An 18,156-nucleotide genomic window follows, 5' to 3' on the forward strand; every position below is an offset into this window, starting at 1 on the left:
TAATCTAGAATCTGTTTCTCTGAAAAACACACTTGCACTATTTTTGTCAACATCCTGAAAGGAATAGATCAGTAGAATGCAAAACAACTTTCAGTTTAGTTAGGTTTCTGCATAATTCATTAAACAAAATATGAATAACAAATATCACAATACAGCTTACCAGTCAATGGTATTCTTTCAGCTGGAACTTTGGCAGGTTTAATAAGGAAAACAATACCCCTATTTGAAAATGAACAGTCAACAAGAACTACTAAAATGTTCATTGTATTCTGAGTTAATGGGTTGGAAGGCACCTTTTTGGCCAGTCCTTGTTTACCCAGTGCTGCAGAACATTTAGCACATCAATCCTCCTGTACAGTTTGCATAGATCAATCAACTGATCAACTGTCTTTTCACTGTTCCGTAACAAGAACTCCACAGTTGGACTTTGTGGACGGTTTTCCAAAAAGCACAGTTCATCATAGGTCATTCCCCATTTGCTGGCAAAGTTCCTCCAGTTTTTGACAGTGGGATGGTATGTATCCAGTTTTAGCCGCAGCTTATACAGAAGATCTTCATCATTCATAAGGTCGCTGATCATTGGCGGAGGAACAGAAGACACAGAACAGGTGCAGTTCTCACAGGTTCTCTCTAAACAATGAAAAGGCTTTTATTAAAACTATGATGAAAAGGCTTTTATTAAAACTATGACATAAAAATCGATTAATGATTTATATTTAATTGGTTGTAAAAGCTTTACATTTTTCTGATGTCACATTTCATAAATAATGTGTTAAATAGATTATGGAACCTGCCTCAGGTCCCTCTTAATTTTATGGAAGCAATATCTTTGGCATGTATTGGTATACTTTTTGTTGAGGTTTAACAAACGCAGTTTTGTCAAGCACAGGGAAAAAATAGATGTATTTAAGTAAGGATTGTTTTGTAAGTTTGTGTAACTTCATGTGAACAAAGTTGCTCAACAAGTTTGGATCACACTAAAAACATTATGAAAAATACCAGGTGCTGTTGTACAACTGATGTGGTTCATAATGTTCAGGCAGCTTTAAAATGATAACAAAATATTTACCTTCTGTTGATAAAGGGGATTTATAGATATCACTGTTATCTTCAGGCTGCAATGATAAAAAAATATATAATAAGCAAAGGTTTCTTGAATATAACAAAGGAAATATTGAACATTTAATATTTCCAGTGTAATTTATCATTTGTTTCCTTATTTTTCATGCAATGACTAAATTAAAAACACATACATAATGGAAATCTAAAGCTATACTGTTTGTATTAATACATATTCAGAATCAATTATTCAGTTAAAAATACAGTATATAATTTAGTTAATGTGTTAAACAGTTAAAAGACAAATTTGTACAATAAATGTTGAAAAAACTGCTGCAGTTAATTTTTAATTAGTGAGTTCTTTTACAGCCCTTTATTCATTTCATTTTCAAACTTTGATAATCCAGTAGTGTGGGTGGTTTTTAGACAAGTCTAATTTTTTCCATTATCACTGTCATATCCGCTGCTATGTGTGTAGAATCTTCCTGTAAGGCATGATTTGGTTTATAATGCTCAAACAATTACTACTACTGGACTCTCAGAGGCAGAATTTTGTTGTACTAAATTATTTAAAATTGCACAATTTAAATTTACACCATTACACAGTAGCATTAAAATGAACCTGATGTGAATCAAAATAAAAAAAAAGCCCTTCCCTAATAATAGAAAATATTTCATTCAAATTAAAATCATAGCTTTGAATATTACAGTCCTTAAGAAGTCACAGCTCTGCTTGAAATATTAATTGGTCAGTAAATAAAAGTAGATGATTAGTCAAGTGACATAATCAGGGCTCCAGATGGCGACTAAAATGGTCGCCAATGCGACTTGATTTTCTATTTTGCGACTAGTTTTTCATTCCAGTCGCCGGTGGCGACTCTCTCTCTCAATCTAAGAAAAGTTTTAAATTTAAAGCAGCAGAAACGGCTTTTAATTATGTGCAAACACTCTCAGCCCGCATCTGCCTTTCCTATTACACTATCACGTGATTAAAGCCAAACCGAAGCGAAGCATCATCTGACACGCCCACTCTGCTTCAAACGTCATCTCGCTAACTGCTGCGGATAGGGATCTGAAATGCAGTAATCCCTCCTCCATCGCGGGGGTTGCGTTCCAGAGCCACCCGCAAAATAAGAAAATCTGCGAAGTAGAAACCATATGTTTATATGGTTATTTTTATATTGTCATGCTTGGGTCACAGATTTGCGCAGAAACACAGGAGGTTGTAGAGAGACAGGAACGTTATTCAAACACTGCAAACAAACATTTGTCTCTTTTTCAAAAGTTTAAACTGTGCTCCATGACAAGACAGAGATGACAGTTCAGTCTCACAATTAAAAGAATGCAAACATATCTTCCTCTTCAAAGGAGCAAACGAATCAATAGGGCTGTTTGCTTTTAAGTATGCGAAGCACCGTGGCACAAAGCTGTTGAAGGCGGCAGCTCACACCCCCTCCGTCAGGAGCAGAGAGAGAGAGAGACAGATAAAAAAATCAATACGTGCCCTTCGTGCTTTTAAGTATGCGAAGCACCGTGCAGCATGTCACTTCACGAAGCAGCTGCACAGAAGGTAGCCAACGCGAAGATAATCTTTCAGCATTTTTAGACGAGCGTCCCTATCGTCTAGGTGTGCGAACAGCCCCCCTGCTCAATCCCCCTATGTCAGGATCAGAAAAAGTCAGCGCAAGAGAGAGAGAGAGAGAGAGAAAAGTAAGCCGGGTAGCTTCTCAGCCATCTGCCAATAGCGTCCCTTGTATGAAATCAACTGGGCAAACCAACTGAGGAAGCATGTACCAGAAATTAAAAGACCCATTGTCCGCAGAAATCCGCGAACCAGCAAAAAATCCGCGATATATATTTAAATATGCTTACATATAAAATCCGCGATAGAGTGAAGCCACGAAAGGCGAAGCACGATATAGCGAGGGATCACTGTAGAAGAGAATTGGGCCACGACTACTCCTCGAATTCTGTCCTAACTTTCCACGTAACACACGAAATGTTCTAAGTTTCCATGAAACACGCAAAATGGCCAAACGAAAAATTTCCGACTTTTTCTCAATGTCCGCTCGTCCAAATCCTGCCTTGTCTACTTCTGAACGAACCGAAGATAATTCAGTCAGTGAGTTATCTGAGGTACAGCCACCAGCGTCCGGAAATGTACAGTTATTAAAGGATGACAACTCCGTCCTGTTAGCAAAGTCTTCTGAGCCCGCGGCTTCGATGCCTGCATATTGCATTGTATTTATAATACAACTAATACCTAGAACTGACTTAGCATATGGGACGACTGATCATCATAAAACAAAATAAGATTTTTTATAAACTGAATTCAATTTTAAACACGTTTGAGTCAGTCAGTCAGTTATTATCCAACCTGCTACATCCTAACACAGGGTCACGGGGGGTCTGCTGGAGTCAATCCCAGCCAACACAGGGCGCAAGGCAGGAACAAACCCAGGCAGGGCGCCAGCCCACTGCAGGGCACACACACACACCAAGCACACACTAGGGGCAATTTAGGATCGCCAATGCACCTAACCTGCATGTCTTTGGACTCTGGGAGGAAACCGGAGCACCCGGAGGAAACCCACACAGAAACGGGGAAAACATGCAAACTCCGTGCAGGGAAGACTCGGGAAGCGAACCCAGGTCTCCTTACTGCAATGCAGCAGCGCTACCACTGCGCCACTGTGCCTTTCAAGTTTTAGTTACCACAGTAAATGTACCACATATGAGTCAAAACTCCAGTAACTTTTTTTTACCTAATTAGCAAATCAAATCACATTAATAAAAATTCCACTATAAAATCATGATTTGAAAGCTCACAACAAAAACCTAAGTGAGTTGTTCTGACTTAATTGTGTGCTTAGTGTGTTTTTTTTTCACATTTCCAAATTATTAATTTTCCCTGGAGTACTTAAAAAAGAGAGCAGCACAGTTGCGATGTTTGCTCTGAGGCTGTTGATGGAGAAGTATAGAGAAGGCCAGAAGGAGTTGCATTGCATCTTTGTGGACCTGGAAAAAGCATATGACAGGGTGCCTCGAGAGGAGTTGTGGTATTGTATGAGAAAGTCGGGAGTGGCAGAGAAGTATGTAAGAGTTGTACAGGATATGTACGAGGAAGTGTGACCATAGTGAGGTTTGCGGTAGGAGTGATGGATGCATTCAAGGTGGAGGTGGGATTACATCAGGGATCGGCTCTGAGCCCTTTCTTATTTGAAATGGTGATGGACAGGTTGACAGACAAGATTAGACAAGAGTCCCCATGGACTATGATGCTTGCTGATGACATTGTGATCTGTAGCTATAATAGCGAGCAGGCTGAGGAGACCCTGGAGAGGTGGAGATATGCTCTAGAGAGGAGAGGAATGAAGGTCGGTAGGAACAAGACAGTATACATGTGTGTAAATGAGGGGGAGGTCAGTGGAATGGTGAGGATGCAAGGAGTTGGTGAAGGTGGATGAGTTTAAATACTTGGGATAAACAGTACAGAGTAATGGGGAATGTGGAAGAGAGGTGAAAAAGAGAGTGCAGACAGGGTGGAATGGGTGGAGAAGAGTGTCAGGAGTGATTTGTGACAAACAGATATCAGCAAGGGTGAAAGGGAAGGTCTACAAGACGGTAGTGAGATCAGCTAAGTTATATGGGTTGGAGACGGAGGCACTGACCAGAAAGCAGGAGACAGAGCTGGAGGTAGCAGAGTTAAAGATGCTAAGATTTGCATTAGGTGTGACAAGGATCGATAGAATTAGAAATGAGAACATTAGAGGATCAGCTCAAGTTGGACGTTTGGGAGACAAAGTCAGAGAGGCAAGATTGCGCTGGTTTGGACATGTGGAGTGAAGAGATGCTGAGTATATTGGGAGAAGGATGCAAAGGTTAGAGCTGCCTGGCAAGAGAAAAAGAGGAAGGCCTAAAAGAAGGTTTATGGATGTGGTGAGAAAGGACATGCAGGTAATGGGTGTAACAGAACAAGATACAGAGGACAGAAAGACATGGAAGAAGATGATCCGCTGTGGCGACCCCTAACGGGAGCAGCCGAAAGAAGAAGAAGAAGACTCAAAAAAGAGACACAAGGATTAGTGAGAAGGGCTAGTTTGTGTTTCACGCCACTCACATGAACCATAGAGACCATAGTCTGGAACTTTTATGTAAATTTGACAGAGGCTTTGGGGGACGACCAAACAATCCTCAAGTAGTAGCTTAAAAAACTCTTTTTTCATATGTTTCCTCAGATTACTTCCAACAATGGAAGAAAATTTCACTGTTGTTCAGTGACTATATCATATGCTAAATGAAAAACACAAAGTTGACACATGATAGGCATTAGGAGAGAGCACATAGATGTACAGCTCAAATATTGGTATAATAAATCAGGTATAAAACATTAAGGTCTGTTTGTCCAGTCCTTCAGAGTAATCTGAGGAAGTATGAGTGTGAGATGCCCGAAGAGGAGTAAAGGTACATGCTGAGAGAGTCACCTTCAAGGATGTAAATTATAAAACCACACCAGACCAGGTTTCAGAAATGAAGCTTCAGTGAAGAGTGGTTCAGACACATACGAATACAGAGGAAAGGAACTGAAAGTACATGTAGCGCAAGATGTACTAAATAAAATACTGTACAGTAAATAAAACTATAGGCAAAAAACTATATAAAGCATGCAACCTATACTCTTGCATCTGCAGTAGTGTTAAGATAGTCTTTATTCTCTATCCAGACTGCACTTTTCTTAGTTACAGACCCTCTTCACAGGCAGACACATAGCAGCTTATGTCAGACCCAAATGCAGAGGAAGACCATCTCTATAGATTAGTGTCAGGTTTGTGTCTCTTTTCTATTAGGAATATTGGACTAGGCAGTTTATCATTTCCACAGGAAAAACAAACTGTCTTTTAGGCATTTGCTTTGAAGCAAAGAACCACTATAGCATTATAACAATTATAATGTATGTTTTTAAATCTTTAAAATGTTGTTTTTTTGTGCAACAATTTGTAAAAAAAAAATACTGTATATAAGTGCCTACTTCTGTATATATTTTTTTGCCATTTTTGCATTTAATATTGTTTTCATTGCATGGTGTTTCGTGTTTTACTAACTAATGCTGTATTTGTACAATGGCATAGCATACAGGATTGATAGGCGGAATTAAGCTTTTTGGAAATATTTTTCATTTATTTAGATACTCAAAAATGATTACTTTTTTAATTCGTTTTTTTCTTTATTTTTTCATTCATATGACTTTATGTCTATTATGGGAATACATATGAGAATAACATATCAATGGCAGAAATAGACATTTCTTGTGTCTTTTAAAAAGGAAAAGAACAGTGGTAGTGAAAAATAACAAAAAGTAGAAATATTGCATTTAATTGCACTTACCTGCCTTATTCTGTTAGACATAAGATTTCCAGGGCTATCTTCTACTGTGTCAATTGTAATAGCAAAGGTGTCTGCTAAAAACAAAACAAATTCAAAAACAGATTATGTTTAACAAAATAATGTAAATGATAAAACACTTTGTAATCACACATGTAGTAACTGAAGGATTTTATTTTTTCAAATTACACTTAAATCCTTGGCATAAGTTGTCAAAAACATACAATTACGTAAAGAGTTCATATCAGGATATAGCCTCTCTGTAATCTTGGATGGAATGAAAACCAGCAAAAAGCCATATCCTAAAGATGAGAGTTTGTAAATACAGCCTTACATCAACTTTTACATTCAGTTAAAAAGGTACATACCCTGAAGCATAGATAAACAATGATTTCATTGAAAAAAGGAATTAGCCAAAAATATATCCTTAGTTGGAAAGAAACCAAGTAACTCTGATGTATTCAATATCCACATATTATACAGTCTTCATATAGTATGATAACAATTGAATTATAGGATAGGTTGGTATTTTTATTTCTCATTAATTCACAATCATTATATATATTAATTTTCCACAAAAATTGTGTTCTAAAGTGAAGTGTTATTTTATAAATTTTAAAAATACTTTGTTCTTGCAACTTACAATGGGGATGAAGGTTACATGGGTCCATAGGTAAATGAAAAAGCCTTAAAACCTAGCAAAGAAGCAAAAGTTTCAATTTTAAAAATATGCCTTTCATGTTCGTGAAGCATCCTTGTGATAATGAAAGGAAACTAGAAATAATATTTTATCATGGATTCTTGGAACTATTTTTCTTGGGGTAACAGTATATTTCTTGTTCGCTTTTCTGCTCATAGCTTCTGCCATGGGTGGAGTTATGACAAATCCAACCAGACTTCCAGTGCCAAGCTCCTGTATATTCTGCTTATAATGCTAGTTTTGCTTCTGCAATTCTCTTTTTTCAAAAGTTATGCTCTGTAATGGCTTGTAATAACAGACTGATGTGCACTCACATCATATGATTATTTTAGTCTAAATGGCATTTACTTTTTGCCCATTACATTCTGTGCCATTTTTTACATAGCCAACACAGTGAGATTGTGTATCCATCCAGCCCTTACTTGTAGCAGCGGGTGAGCTGACTGGTGGAGCTGGGTGGCAAATATGAGTTGAAACAGCCATTGTAGACACCAGAATGTCCTTTTTCGGGCCACCTCACGAACAGATGGCATAAAGTAGCTAATTCCATCTCTCTCATTATCAATCCGGCAGCAGCAGGAAGTATCTCTGTGAAATAATGAAATGAGCTTCTGTATAGTAAAAGAATACAAGCTATTGGAAGTGTGACTTTTTCAGTTACTGTATTAGTGCCTAGTTATCTATAGAACAGAGAGGCGGTTCACATCTGGGCATCAAAACTCAATAATGTATCTGGTCCTGAAGGATGCTGTAAAGGAAGACAAGTGGCAGGGTAAAGTGCACAGTCTCCTTTTAAAATGACTAAATGTCACAACATTTTGCTTTATGCTTTTCCTTCTTAAAATGATATGGATATTTTATTTTACAATATGTACAGTACATAATCTCAAGACGTGGATTAATACTCACTAACATGTTTGCCTTGAAAAATGGATGCATTTGGTAAGTTTTAAAACGTTTTCACTCATCTATGGACCCATGTAGACTTTAGCCCTATTGTAAGCTGCAATAACAGAAATGGCATGTTAAATTTATAAAAAAACACTTCACTTTAGAACACAATATTTTGTGGCAAATTAGTATACAGTATACCATAAATGTGAATAAATAACTTTGACTTGAGAAATACCTAACTTATCCTTTACGCAAACTGTTCAGCTTGTTAAATTCTTAGTAGTATTTTAAGTACATAATTATATTGCTCAGCTATAGTTTTAAGGACAACAGATGTCAGTGTTTAATTGTGAGAAGAATTTAAGCAGTCTACAATATGCATTAAGAAATGGGAGTTTTAACAAGTGTGCATTTGCCGTTTGAAGGAATGCCTAACTTATATTCCTTAACATCAGCCAACATGGGGTGTGTCAATCTGTTTCCAATTTATAGATTGCACTCAGGGCCAAAAATAGAAACTGACCCAATAGTGCAACTTCCTAATGTGTATTCTTGAGGAAGAAAAATTAAAATATTTGTTATTCATTAATATCTATAAAACATATGCAAGTAATTATAGCTCATTTTTAAATATTACAAATCACTAAGTTACTGCAGTTGCAAAAGTAAAGAAAGCAAACAAACGAATAAATACACCATCTTTAGATTGTTGATACCAATCAGAAGCATACCATTCTTAACATTTGATTTCAGTATACGTTGATAGAACTCTTCTTCTCCTGAACAGGTTAAGCCAATCATGTTTCATGTCTAGCCTTTTTCCCCTTTCTCTATGGCACCTCCTTGCCAGTATGACACTCTGTCACGGTGTAAAAGTCTGAAGACAGTGATCCCTCATTCGTTCCTGCAATTAGATGTGGTATCCCTCACATCTCAATCCTGGGACCCATTGTTTCTTCTCTTTATTTAGTGTCACTAAGGAGATGTACTATAATTTGTAAATACTCATTTTTATTTATATGCAGGTGTATGTAACAGTAAAAGCAAATCAAACTCCTTGATTAACGTCAATAATTAACTGTTTTATTGAGATGAAATACATTTTTTGTTATTAAATTAAAAAAATGAAGTTGTTTTAGTGGGGGTTAATTCTACAAATGACAAGATAAAGTAAACAAAATCAAATACAAAGTTCTTGGACTTTATTTTGATTGAGTGCACAAAAAATGTAGAAATTTAGTAATGATTTAAATCAATATTGGTTGCATTAGATGAGACCTATGTTCTACACCTAATAAAGGTTGCTCATTTAATCACAGCTTCATAAAATGTATGATAAACAAGTAATTTTATTAATGTGCACCAAGCAGAATTGACTACGTAATGCCATACTGTCAGGCTGTTACAGGTGGCATAATGGTGCAGTGATTAGCGCTATTGTTTTATAGCTTCATAATAATGAATTCAAGTCCTGGCTGTTTGCACAGACTTATAAAATTTCATGGCAGTATTCTGGTTTTTCATATGCAAAGACATACATGCTAAATGAATTAAAAACTTAACATTTGGTCTATGTGTAACTTCAAACATGGTTCCTGCTTTATGGCAGTTCTTTTCTGAAATTGTTCTGTGACACTAAGCTTGAATTAAACAAGCAAAAAAATGGAACATGCAAAGTAACTACAATCCGTAAATCTTTTTACTGTAGGTTTCAGCTAAGATAACACAAGTTCCATCCATCCATTTTCCAACCCGCTGAATCCGAACACAGGGTCACGGGGGTCTGCTGGAGCCAATCCCAGCCAACACAGGGCACAAGGCAGGGAACCAATCCTGGGCAGGGTGCCAACCCACCGCAGGACACACACAAACACACCCACACACCAAGCACACACTAGGGCCAATTTAGAATCACCAATCCACCTAACCTGCATGTCTTTGGACTGTGGGAGGAAACCGGAGCGCCCGGAGGAAACCCACGCAGACACGGGGAGAACATGCAAACTCCACGCAGGGAGGACCCGGGAAGCGAACCCGGGTCCCCAGATCTCCCAACTGCGAGGCAGCAGCGCTACCCACTGCGCCACCGTGCCGCCCATAACACAAGTTTTAAAATTATATTTTAATACACACAGAAAACATATAAATAACTTGGTAGCCAAACATAGCATATAATGGAGAGCACACACTCTGATCATAAGATGTAGATTTTTTTTTTATTACCTGATCTAATAAAATACCTGTACTAGGCACACATTTCACCTGTACACTGCCAAACTGCTGAATAATCTCCTCATCAAACAGTAAGCTTACTGGTCCCAGCATTTAAATTAAGGCTAAAAAACATTATTTTAGTAAACAATACTCTGGTTAGACTTTCTGTTGAGTCTGCTCATATTACTTTATTAACAGTTGAGGCAATCTCCCTGTCTGCCTATTATCGAGCCCTTCCATTCTCATTTTCTGCTCACTGTTAGGCAGTAATTGATGTAACTGTCCTTTTTACCCCTCACTTTGCAATAACACATAGCATACAGTATGCCTGCATAGAGATGTACTGTCATCTAGCAATGAAGATCTGTTTTTACATTCTCTGTTGCCACCTGGTCTCAACTTATACAAATACGGTTTGGACATGACAAAAGCTTAATTTATTAAAAAAGCATATAATAAGTTTTCAAGAAAAGACACTCAGTCAAACATACAGCTATTTCTGTTTTTCAGCATTTTGTTTAAATCATATTACAGGTATACTTATAATTATACTTGTAATTTTATGGTGCCTTTTGAATTTACAAAAGATGTTTGCTTTAATAAACTGAATTGGAGATTACATTGAGAATCACTTTTTGATTGTGAAATAATTAATTGTTTTCCATTTGAAATATCAGAATGCGGGCGGCACGGTGGCGCAGTGGGTAGCGCTGCTGCCTCGCAGTTGGGTGATCTGGGGACCTGGGTTCGCTTCCCGGGTCCTCCCTGCGTGGAGTTTGCATGTTCTCCCCGTGTCTGCGTGGGTTTCCTCCGGGCGCTCCGGTTTCCTCCCACAGTCCAAAGACATGCAGGTTAGGTGGATTGGCGATTCTAAATTGGCCCTAGTGTGTGCTTGGTGTGTGGGTGTGTTTGTGTGTGTCCTGCGGTGGGTTGGCACCCTGCCCAGGATTGTTTCCTGCCTTGTGCCCTGTGTTGGCTGGGATTGGCTCCAGCAGACCCCCGTGACCCTGTGTTCGGATTCAGCGGGTTGGAAAATGGATGGATGGATATCAGAATGCATTCATGAGAAAATTTGCTCATGAATGCATTGAATTATTACTAATAACTTTCACCATACAGCATAATAAATAATTTCACTCAGGGCTTCTACTTCCTTTTGCTTCAGTGTTAATTACCTATCTATAATAAATACAACTAAAAAACTATTTTTACTTTTAAACTTTGTAACTCTTATATCAAATCAGGTCCTCTCTTCTCTTCTAGTGACTCTTTGTCTACTGGTATCTAGCTGCATACATATTTAAATAAATGGCTAGACTCTGCATTAAAAATAAAATAAAACAGCATAAGGAATATGCTTAATCAGACAATGCAGTGCTGTGTGGTTGTGATAAGTGGTCCATGGTGCTGTGCAAATTTTAAATAACTAATTGCGTCCCAAAAAGCATAGGCTCCAATTGGGCACAGGTGTGAGTGACTGTGTTTCGCTCCGCACTTAGTTGTGGCGCTACCTGACTGCACCACACACACGCAGAGGCGGGCGGATCATTCAGGTATCTCAATGGTGCCGCAAAGGGGGCAGTTCACCACATGTATGCCCAATTAGAGAAGCAGAATATGAGGAGTCTGCATGGCAGAGAGGGGAGATGAAAGGATGCATGGAGGTTAAAGGACGGAGAGAAGGGCAGGAGCGAGAGAGAGCTGGTCCAAAATGGGAGGAAGCAGGCAGACAGGAATGGAGCCCTGGGGAAGAAGCATGTGGCCAGAGCTCAAGAGGAGGCTGAAGGCTGCACATGCTCAGCAGCCATGGAACAGGAGCAACCACAGTACTCCAGAGGACTCCCCCGCATGGCTAGGGATGGCAGCAAGAGACAAAGGGAGTAGAGGCTTGGTGGCACCCTGTGGATCACCAGGGGACTGGCGGCAGGGACACGGGCAGGATCACAAGGCTGTCTGTGCATGTTGGTCGACATCTCTCTGAGTTGCGAGCTTCAAATAGGATAAGCTGAAAATACGTTGGTTTTAAAGGAGCCACCAGGGCTCATGAGTGTTAAAAGAAAATGTCTTGCTATAGAGATTTAACCTTGTTTTTAAGGAAATATATTTATTTGATTTTTAACCTCTGCTGAACAACTTGGATTTTATTGGATTATTTATTTATAGAAGATCTGACAGAACTGCACCAAGAGCACTGCTGGCTTTTGATTTTAAAATTGTTTTTAATAAAAACACTTTGTCAGTTTTGCACCAACCACTTGTATGGATGCATGTGTCCTCATCTGCCCAGCGCATCTTGGTAACTGCCCAGGGCAGGTCCAAGAGGCTCCCGGAGGGAATCAGTAGCGTGGAGCCAGCCTCCACCCTCACAATGGTCAGAACTAATTACTCACAGCTTTAAAAACATAGCTTAAAAGACTTGCCTGAGAGTCTATCTAGAGTGTGTAATTTATTTCTAAACCTGCACAAGTTTTCTCTAAGTTCTTGTCCCACTACCATGAAACAAAACAGGTTCAGATAAGGTTAACACTTTAGCAAAACATTAAAACACACAGTGCGGGCAAGTGAAGTTTATAATCAGAAAGACAATGTCAGGGAAATCACCTTTAATTGTGTTAAAGAGATATTGTGCTGTTTATTATACCCAAGCACCCACAAACTACAGCATTAGGAGCAAGAAAGGAATCAATCGTACACTGTAGATAGAACACTACTCTCTGCAAAGCATATTCATACAAAGATCCATACTGTCACACTAACTTACACTATAACAGTTGAGGTCCCCATTATCTTAACAGGCAGATGTGTTGAATATTAGAAGAAAAACTGAATACACAGAGGAAAATCATGTGAACATTAGAAGAATGTGTGTTTTGAACACAATCTGAAACCAGGCCAAGACATGGTTTTATGCTCCTGGAGCCACAAGGCTAACCATTGTGCCACCAAACCATCCTCAGCCACTTCATACAGACACTATTACAAGTGGAGGAAGACAAAGTTCACATTTAAAAAACATTGTATTATGCTTACCTTTGGGTGTACCTGTATCTTGAACTGGGAACTTTGATGGTAAAGACTAGAAACGAAAGAAATATGGCTTAGCTGAATAAATACTGTAAAATTCAGACCTGGCACTGGAGCATTTCAAACAAACACACAAAATATTAAACTGTAAAAGTATGAAAGGTTGGACTGGCAAAGTATAAATAACACAAGCAAAAAAAAGGACTTATTGTTGTCTGGGAAAGCCATATCTGAAAGTGGAATATTTTCTCTTTTAATATTTGTACAGTTCATTTTTACCTTTTGTGCCTTACCCTGGTTACCTTGGTGGGAGGCAAAAGCATGTGAAACAAATATGGTTTGCTGTTGGCTAGTAACAAACCAGCATAATGGTGCTAGGGCAGCTGGGCACATTCAAAAAGGTCTAGGGTTTATTACAAACTTATAAGAACTTATAAGATTTAATAACTACTTACAAAATGTTACAAGTTGGCTGAGTGAGGCGGTAGTATTGAGAAACTTTTCAGCAATAATGAGCTTATAAGAATGTACCAGTACAGTAATCCTTTTGTTATGTATCTCATAAATATGTCAGCTCTATTACAAAGACATTTTCTACTGTAATGTTACTGTAAATGTCCTTTAGTCATGATGCACATTTGAGTCAAGTATTGTGCGTATAGTAAATATACTTGAATAAAATTGTAATATTTTTCATCACACGTGGGCTGTATAACAATAGTGACTTATGAATGCAGAGAAATAGCTTTCAGCTTCTACCACTGCCTGCAAGTATTCTTGTGTTGTTGTTGATTAAATGAAGTACTATTACATCAGTCTTGAGGGTTGGTAAAGAAAAAGAGTTCAGCAATAACTTCACATAGTTTATGTTAAATATAAATTGTTCTTAAATTACAAAAGGTTTAAAATTGTTATTAAATATGTACAGTCAGGTGAAAAAGTAAGCAGACCCCATAGAATGCTTTGTTTTTTTTCAATTTGGAAGCATATTTGGAAGATCATTTAAACAGTAACTTTAGATAAAAATTGTATATAACAAATACCATGCCACATTAACATTTTGTAGTCCACTGTATAATTTAAATAAAATATAAATGCATATATGTGGAAAAAGTAAGTACATCCTTCCTTTTATCACTACCTCAAATACCTCAAATTAAAATCAGGAGAACCAGATCAGGTGCAAATGATTAGAACACCATTAGAAAGGATCTGGAGGAACCAGGCGGCCAAGACAGAATTATTTGGCCATAGCATCAGAAGACATGTTTGGAAAAAAAAAAGACAGTATCTGAATAGAAGAACCTGATACCAACTGTTAAACATGGTGATGGAAATGTTGTTTGGCCTGGGCAGCTAACAATCCTAGTATCCACTATCAGTTCTTCATTGTACCAGAGACTGCTTGAGAATAATGTAAGACTATCTGTCAATAGACTGAAGCTCAACAGAAAGTGGAACTTGCAACATGAGAATGACATTAGACATACCTGTAAACCCACCAAGGAATGGCAGAAAATAAAGAAATACAGAGTTCTGGAATGGCCAAGTCAAAAGCTCTGATTCGAATCCCATCGAGATAGTGGGGGGGTATGGGGGATTTTAGTATACGCCAAGACACCCCTCAAACATCACACATATGAAAGAATGCTGCATTTAGGAGCAGAAAAAACTTTCTCCTAATCAATATGATAGACTGGTAGACAGTGATAGGAAATGTCTACTTGAGGCTGTTCTTCCAAAGGGGGCAATCCCATATATTTGAGCCAGTGGTGGACTTACTTTTTAACACAGATGGAAATGGCATATCTGTTCATTTTTCATTGAATGATATATATTTTATAGTCAAATTTTTATTGTTTTTCAATTACCTCACCTCATCTCAAGATACTGTTTAAATGAATTTCAAATTTTGATATGTCCATATGTTTTAGGAAATAAAAAATGTCATTCAGTGTGCTTACTTTTTCACATGACTGTACTACAAAAAATAACTAACATCTAGACATGTTATAACAACTTTGAGAAAAGGCTGTATTGTTTGAATCTTTATTAAGTCCAAAGGTAGTTCTTGCCTTGATTTTGACATTACAGGTTAGACAATAAGTTCATTCAAAAATGGATAGATGGCTTTATTATATGCTACAAACATCACTACTTTTTGGCTTCTTAATATGGTAAAATCATTCATTTTAACATGTACAAAAATGGAAATAAAAATAAAGGATACAAATGTCTTGAAGAAAACAGTGCTTCAGCAATGTGTTACATAATGTAAATAAAGTCCTAGCCATTTACTTGAATTTGAACAGATTTGTAGATGTTGTTAACTCCTACTTACCTTTATAATTATCCATGAGACTGGGAAACAATAGGCATACAGATGTCAATCTAAACTAAACCAATGCTGCTTTAGATAACAATTACAATATTAAGAAAACCATTAACATAATTAAAATTATTTACTATTTAACTACAGTATATGGTTACCAAAACCAAAATCACCAATTTATTCAAAAAGTGGTATATAAAATAATTTAATAACATTAAAAAAATGCAAAACATTTAGAGGTCTTGGTAGAAAGACTGGAGACATAAAAGGGAACAACTGTGGGAAATAACTAAAAGTAATCAAGTGGGTCAGTCATTCTACTTAGATGATGGACTTTACACCACATAGGTAGGCAAAGACAGGAAGAAGTGTTCGCTTTCTGAAAATGCTCACTATTGTTAACAGAGGTTTTTCAGTAAACGATGACAGGTCAGTGAGGATGACACTGGATACAACAGGAAAGGCAAAAATGAACCCTAGACAAGACATATCATTGCAAGTGGCTATTTGTCTTGACTGGGTCTTTTTGTACTTCATGTAATGAATGGTTTACAAACATTTGTCAAATATCACTCACCTATTACTATTCCATATGGTAGAAGTATTTCTTTTAAATTTTCATTGGTTTTGCATTGTGTGGAAGAGGGTACATTGTCAATTTTCAGGGAAGTATTTTTTTATACACTTAGTTTCACCTGGTCAAATATTATTATTTTAAAAAACAAGAGAAACATATCCCTTATTAAAACATGCCAAAACAAATCAGGCGTGACAGAGTTATGTCTGGAATTTATGCAAAAAAGGAGGTAAAATATTATGCACATAAACATTAAAAAAGTAAGATTGGGCTTTTACCATTTCAGTAGCTACGGTGCTAGGGTCAGTATCCTCCACTGGTTCTCTGACCGCTGTACCTGCAAAAATGTTACAAAATAGCTGTTTTATTGGCAAAAATAAACAGGCATCACGTATTTATAATCCAATGTAAAAATCTGTTTAAACCAATACTATCGATAATATTTTTTATATGTTATATGTACTTCATTAATGATTTCATGTTCTTTCTAATGTTTTTAGTTGTTTTCAAAATACAAAAATCAATAGAGGATACATAGTAGAAGTATGTCAAGAAATGCTACTGGGGCTCCTTTATACCAACAGCAATACGGCTGCATAATGCCTCACTGATTCTGTGAGAACCAAGTCAGATGTTAACTTTCTCTTTAATTTTAATTAATAATTAATAATTAATCTATCTATCTATCTATCTATCTATCTATCTATCTATCTATCTATCTATCTATCTATCTATCTATCATATAGTGCCTTTGATATCTATCTATCTATCTATCTATCTATCTATCTATCTATCTATCTATCTATCTATCTATCTATCTATCTATCTATCTATCTATCTATCTACCTTGTTAATAAAAACTTGCTTAAATTTAGCTATACTGGTATTAAAATCTCCAGGCTTAAGGAAAGTTAAAATAATGTATATTTGCATGTTGAAAATAGGTGATTGTCTTCAGACAGGTGCTTTGCTTCTATTTAAGGGAGCTAAATTCAAAATAAAAAATATATAGAGATGCTATAGTGGAGAACAAAAGGCTTATTGAATGGTATGATCTGTATGCTCATTTAGAAGTAGGAAAATATGGCCTCCTTGATTTATAAAGTACCAAAACAGAAATAGATGGCTTTAATACAGGATATTATAAAAGTTAAATTACAGAACAACTAAAAACAGAAATCTCTACTGGTAAAAAATGAAGAAAAGAGAAAGGAGTACTCTCTACTTAAACTAGGCTTATTTTTGAAAAATAAACTTTCATATAAAACTAGCAGTGCCTGTTATTTATCAATTAAGGACATACATGCTTTTTCCTAACACAAACATGCTTAAGTTCTTTTTCTTTGATCACCTTCAAATATTTAAATGTTCTTGATATAGGAGTCCTGCCAAACATGAACCATTTAAATCCTACCCATGTTTAAAATAATACCGGTAATTGTTTATCAAAACAAAATAATTTCACAGTCACTTTTTAAATTAAATTTATTAAGTATAAAACTACACTACAACATACAAAACATAATTCAAACCAAGCAAAAAGTAAATTTCAGAAAATAAACATGTTAAAACCATACTAAGCACTCAACACTCCACCTTCACCCAACTCAGAGAGAATGTAAAGTTCATTATGAGACATATTTAACTACTGTATTTTTTTAATTTTATCCTTCCTTCCTGACTCAACATCTGTGATCTCTTTTCTTTATTTTATTACTCCGTAATTTAAGTTCCTTTAAAAAAACTTTAAAATACTAAATTTCATCTGTAAGTAAAATAACTAAAGATGACTTTAAAATGCTTTGTATACACAGAAAAACCAGTCAAATGCAGCAATATTTTTGTTAAACATGTACTGTACTTAATTTCTTATGTGAAAGACTGTAAATAAAAATGAATACATACCTTATATACATTTGGTAATATTACTGCACTACTGACAATCCTTTTACCTTGTGACTTGCTTTAAACTTT

The 18,156-nt window shown here is 36.6% G+C and overlaps 1 protein-coding gene across 3 annotated transcripts in view; it reads right to left on the bottom strand.

Annotated features, from left to right (window-relative positions):
• Positions 1-218: 218 nt before the first annotated feature.
• The window catches only part of edaradd (EDAR-associated death domain), an 83,421-nt gene continuing 65,483 nt past the window's right edge, over positions 219-18,156 (bottom strand). For 2 of the 3 annotated variants that reach the window (XM_028820497.2, XM_028820498.2), the window contains 5 exons: positions 16,461-16,519; positions 13,280-13,325; positions 6,445-6,518; positions 1,070-1,115; positions 219-630 (listed from right to left, as the gene is read on the bottom strand). In XM_028820497.2, coding sequence (XP_028676330.1) covers positions 275-630; positions 1,070-1,115; positions 6,445-6,518; positions 13,280-13,325; positions 16,461-16,519 — 581 coding nt within the window. In that variant the 3' untranslated portion in view covers positions 219-274. The remainder of the gene's footprint in view (positions 631-1,069; positions 1,116-6,444; positions 6,519-13,279; positions 13,326-16,460; positions 16,520-18,156) is intronic. The other variant, XM_028820496.2, reaches the window with a different exon arrangement.

Source organism: Erpetoichthys calabaricus, chromosome 15 (genome assembly GCF_900747795.2).
Source record: "Erpetoichthys calabaricus chromosome 15, fErpCal1.3, whole genome shotgun sequence".
Taxonomy (NCBI): Eukaryota; Metazoa; Chordata; class Cladistia; order Polypteriformes; family Polypteridae; genus Erpetoichthys; species Erpetoichthys calabaricus.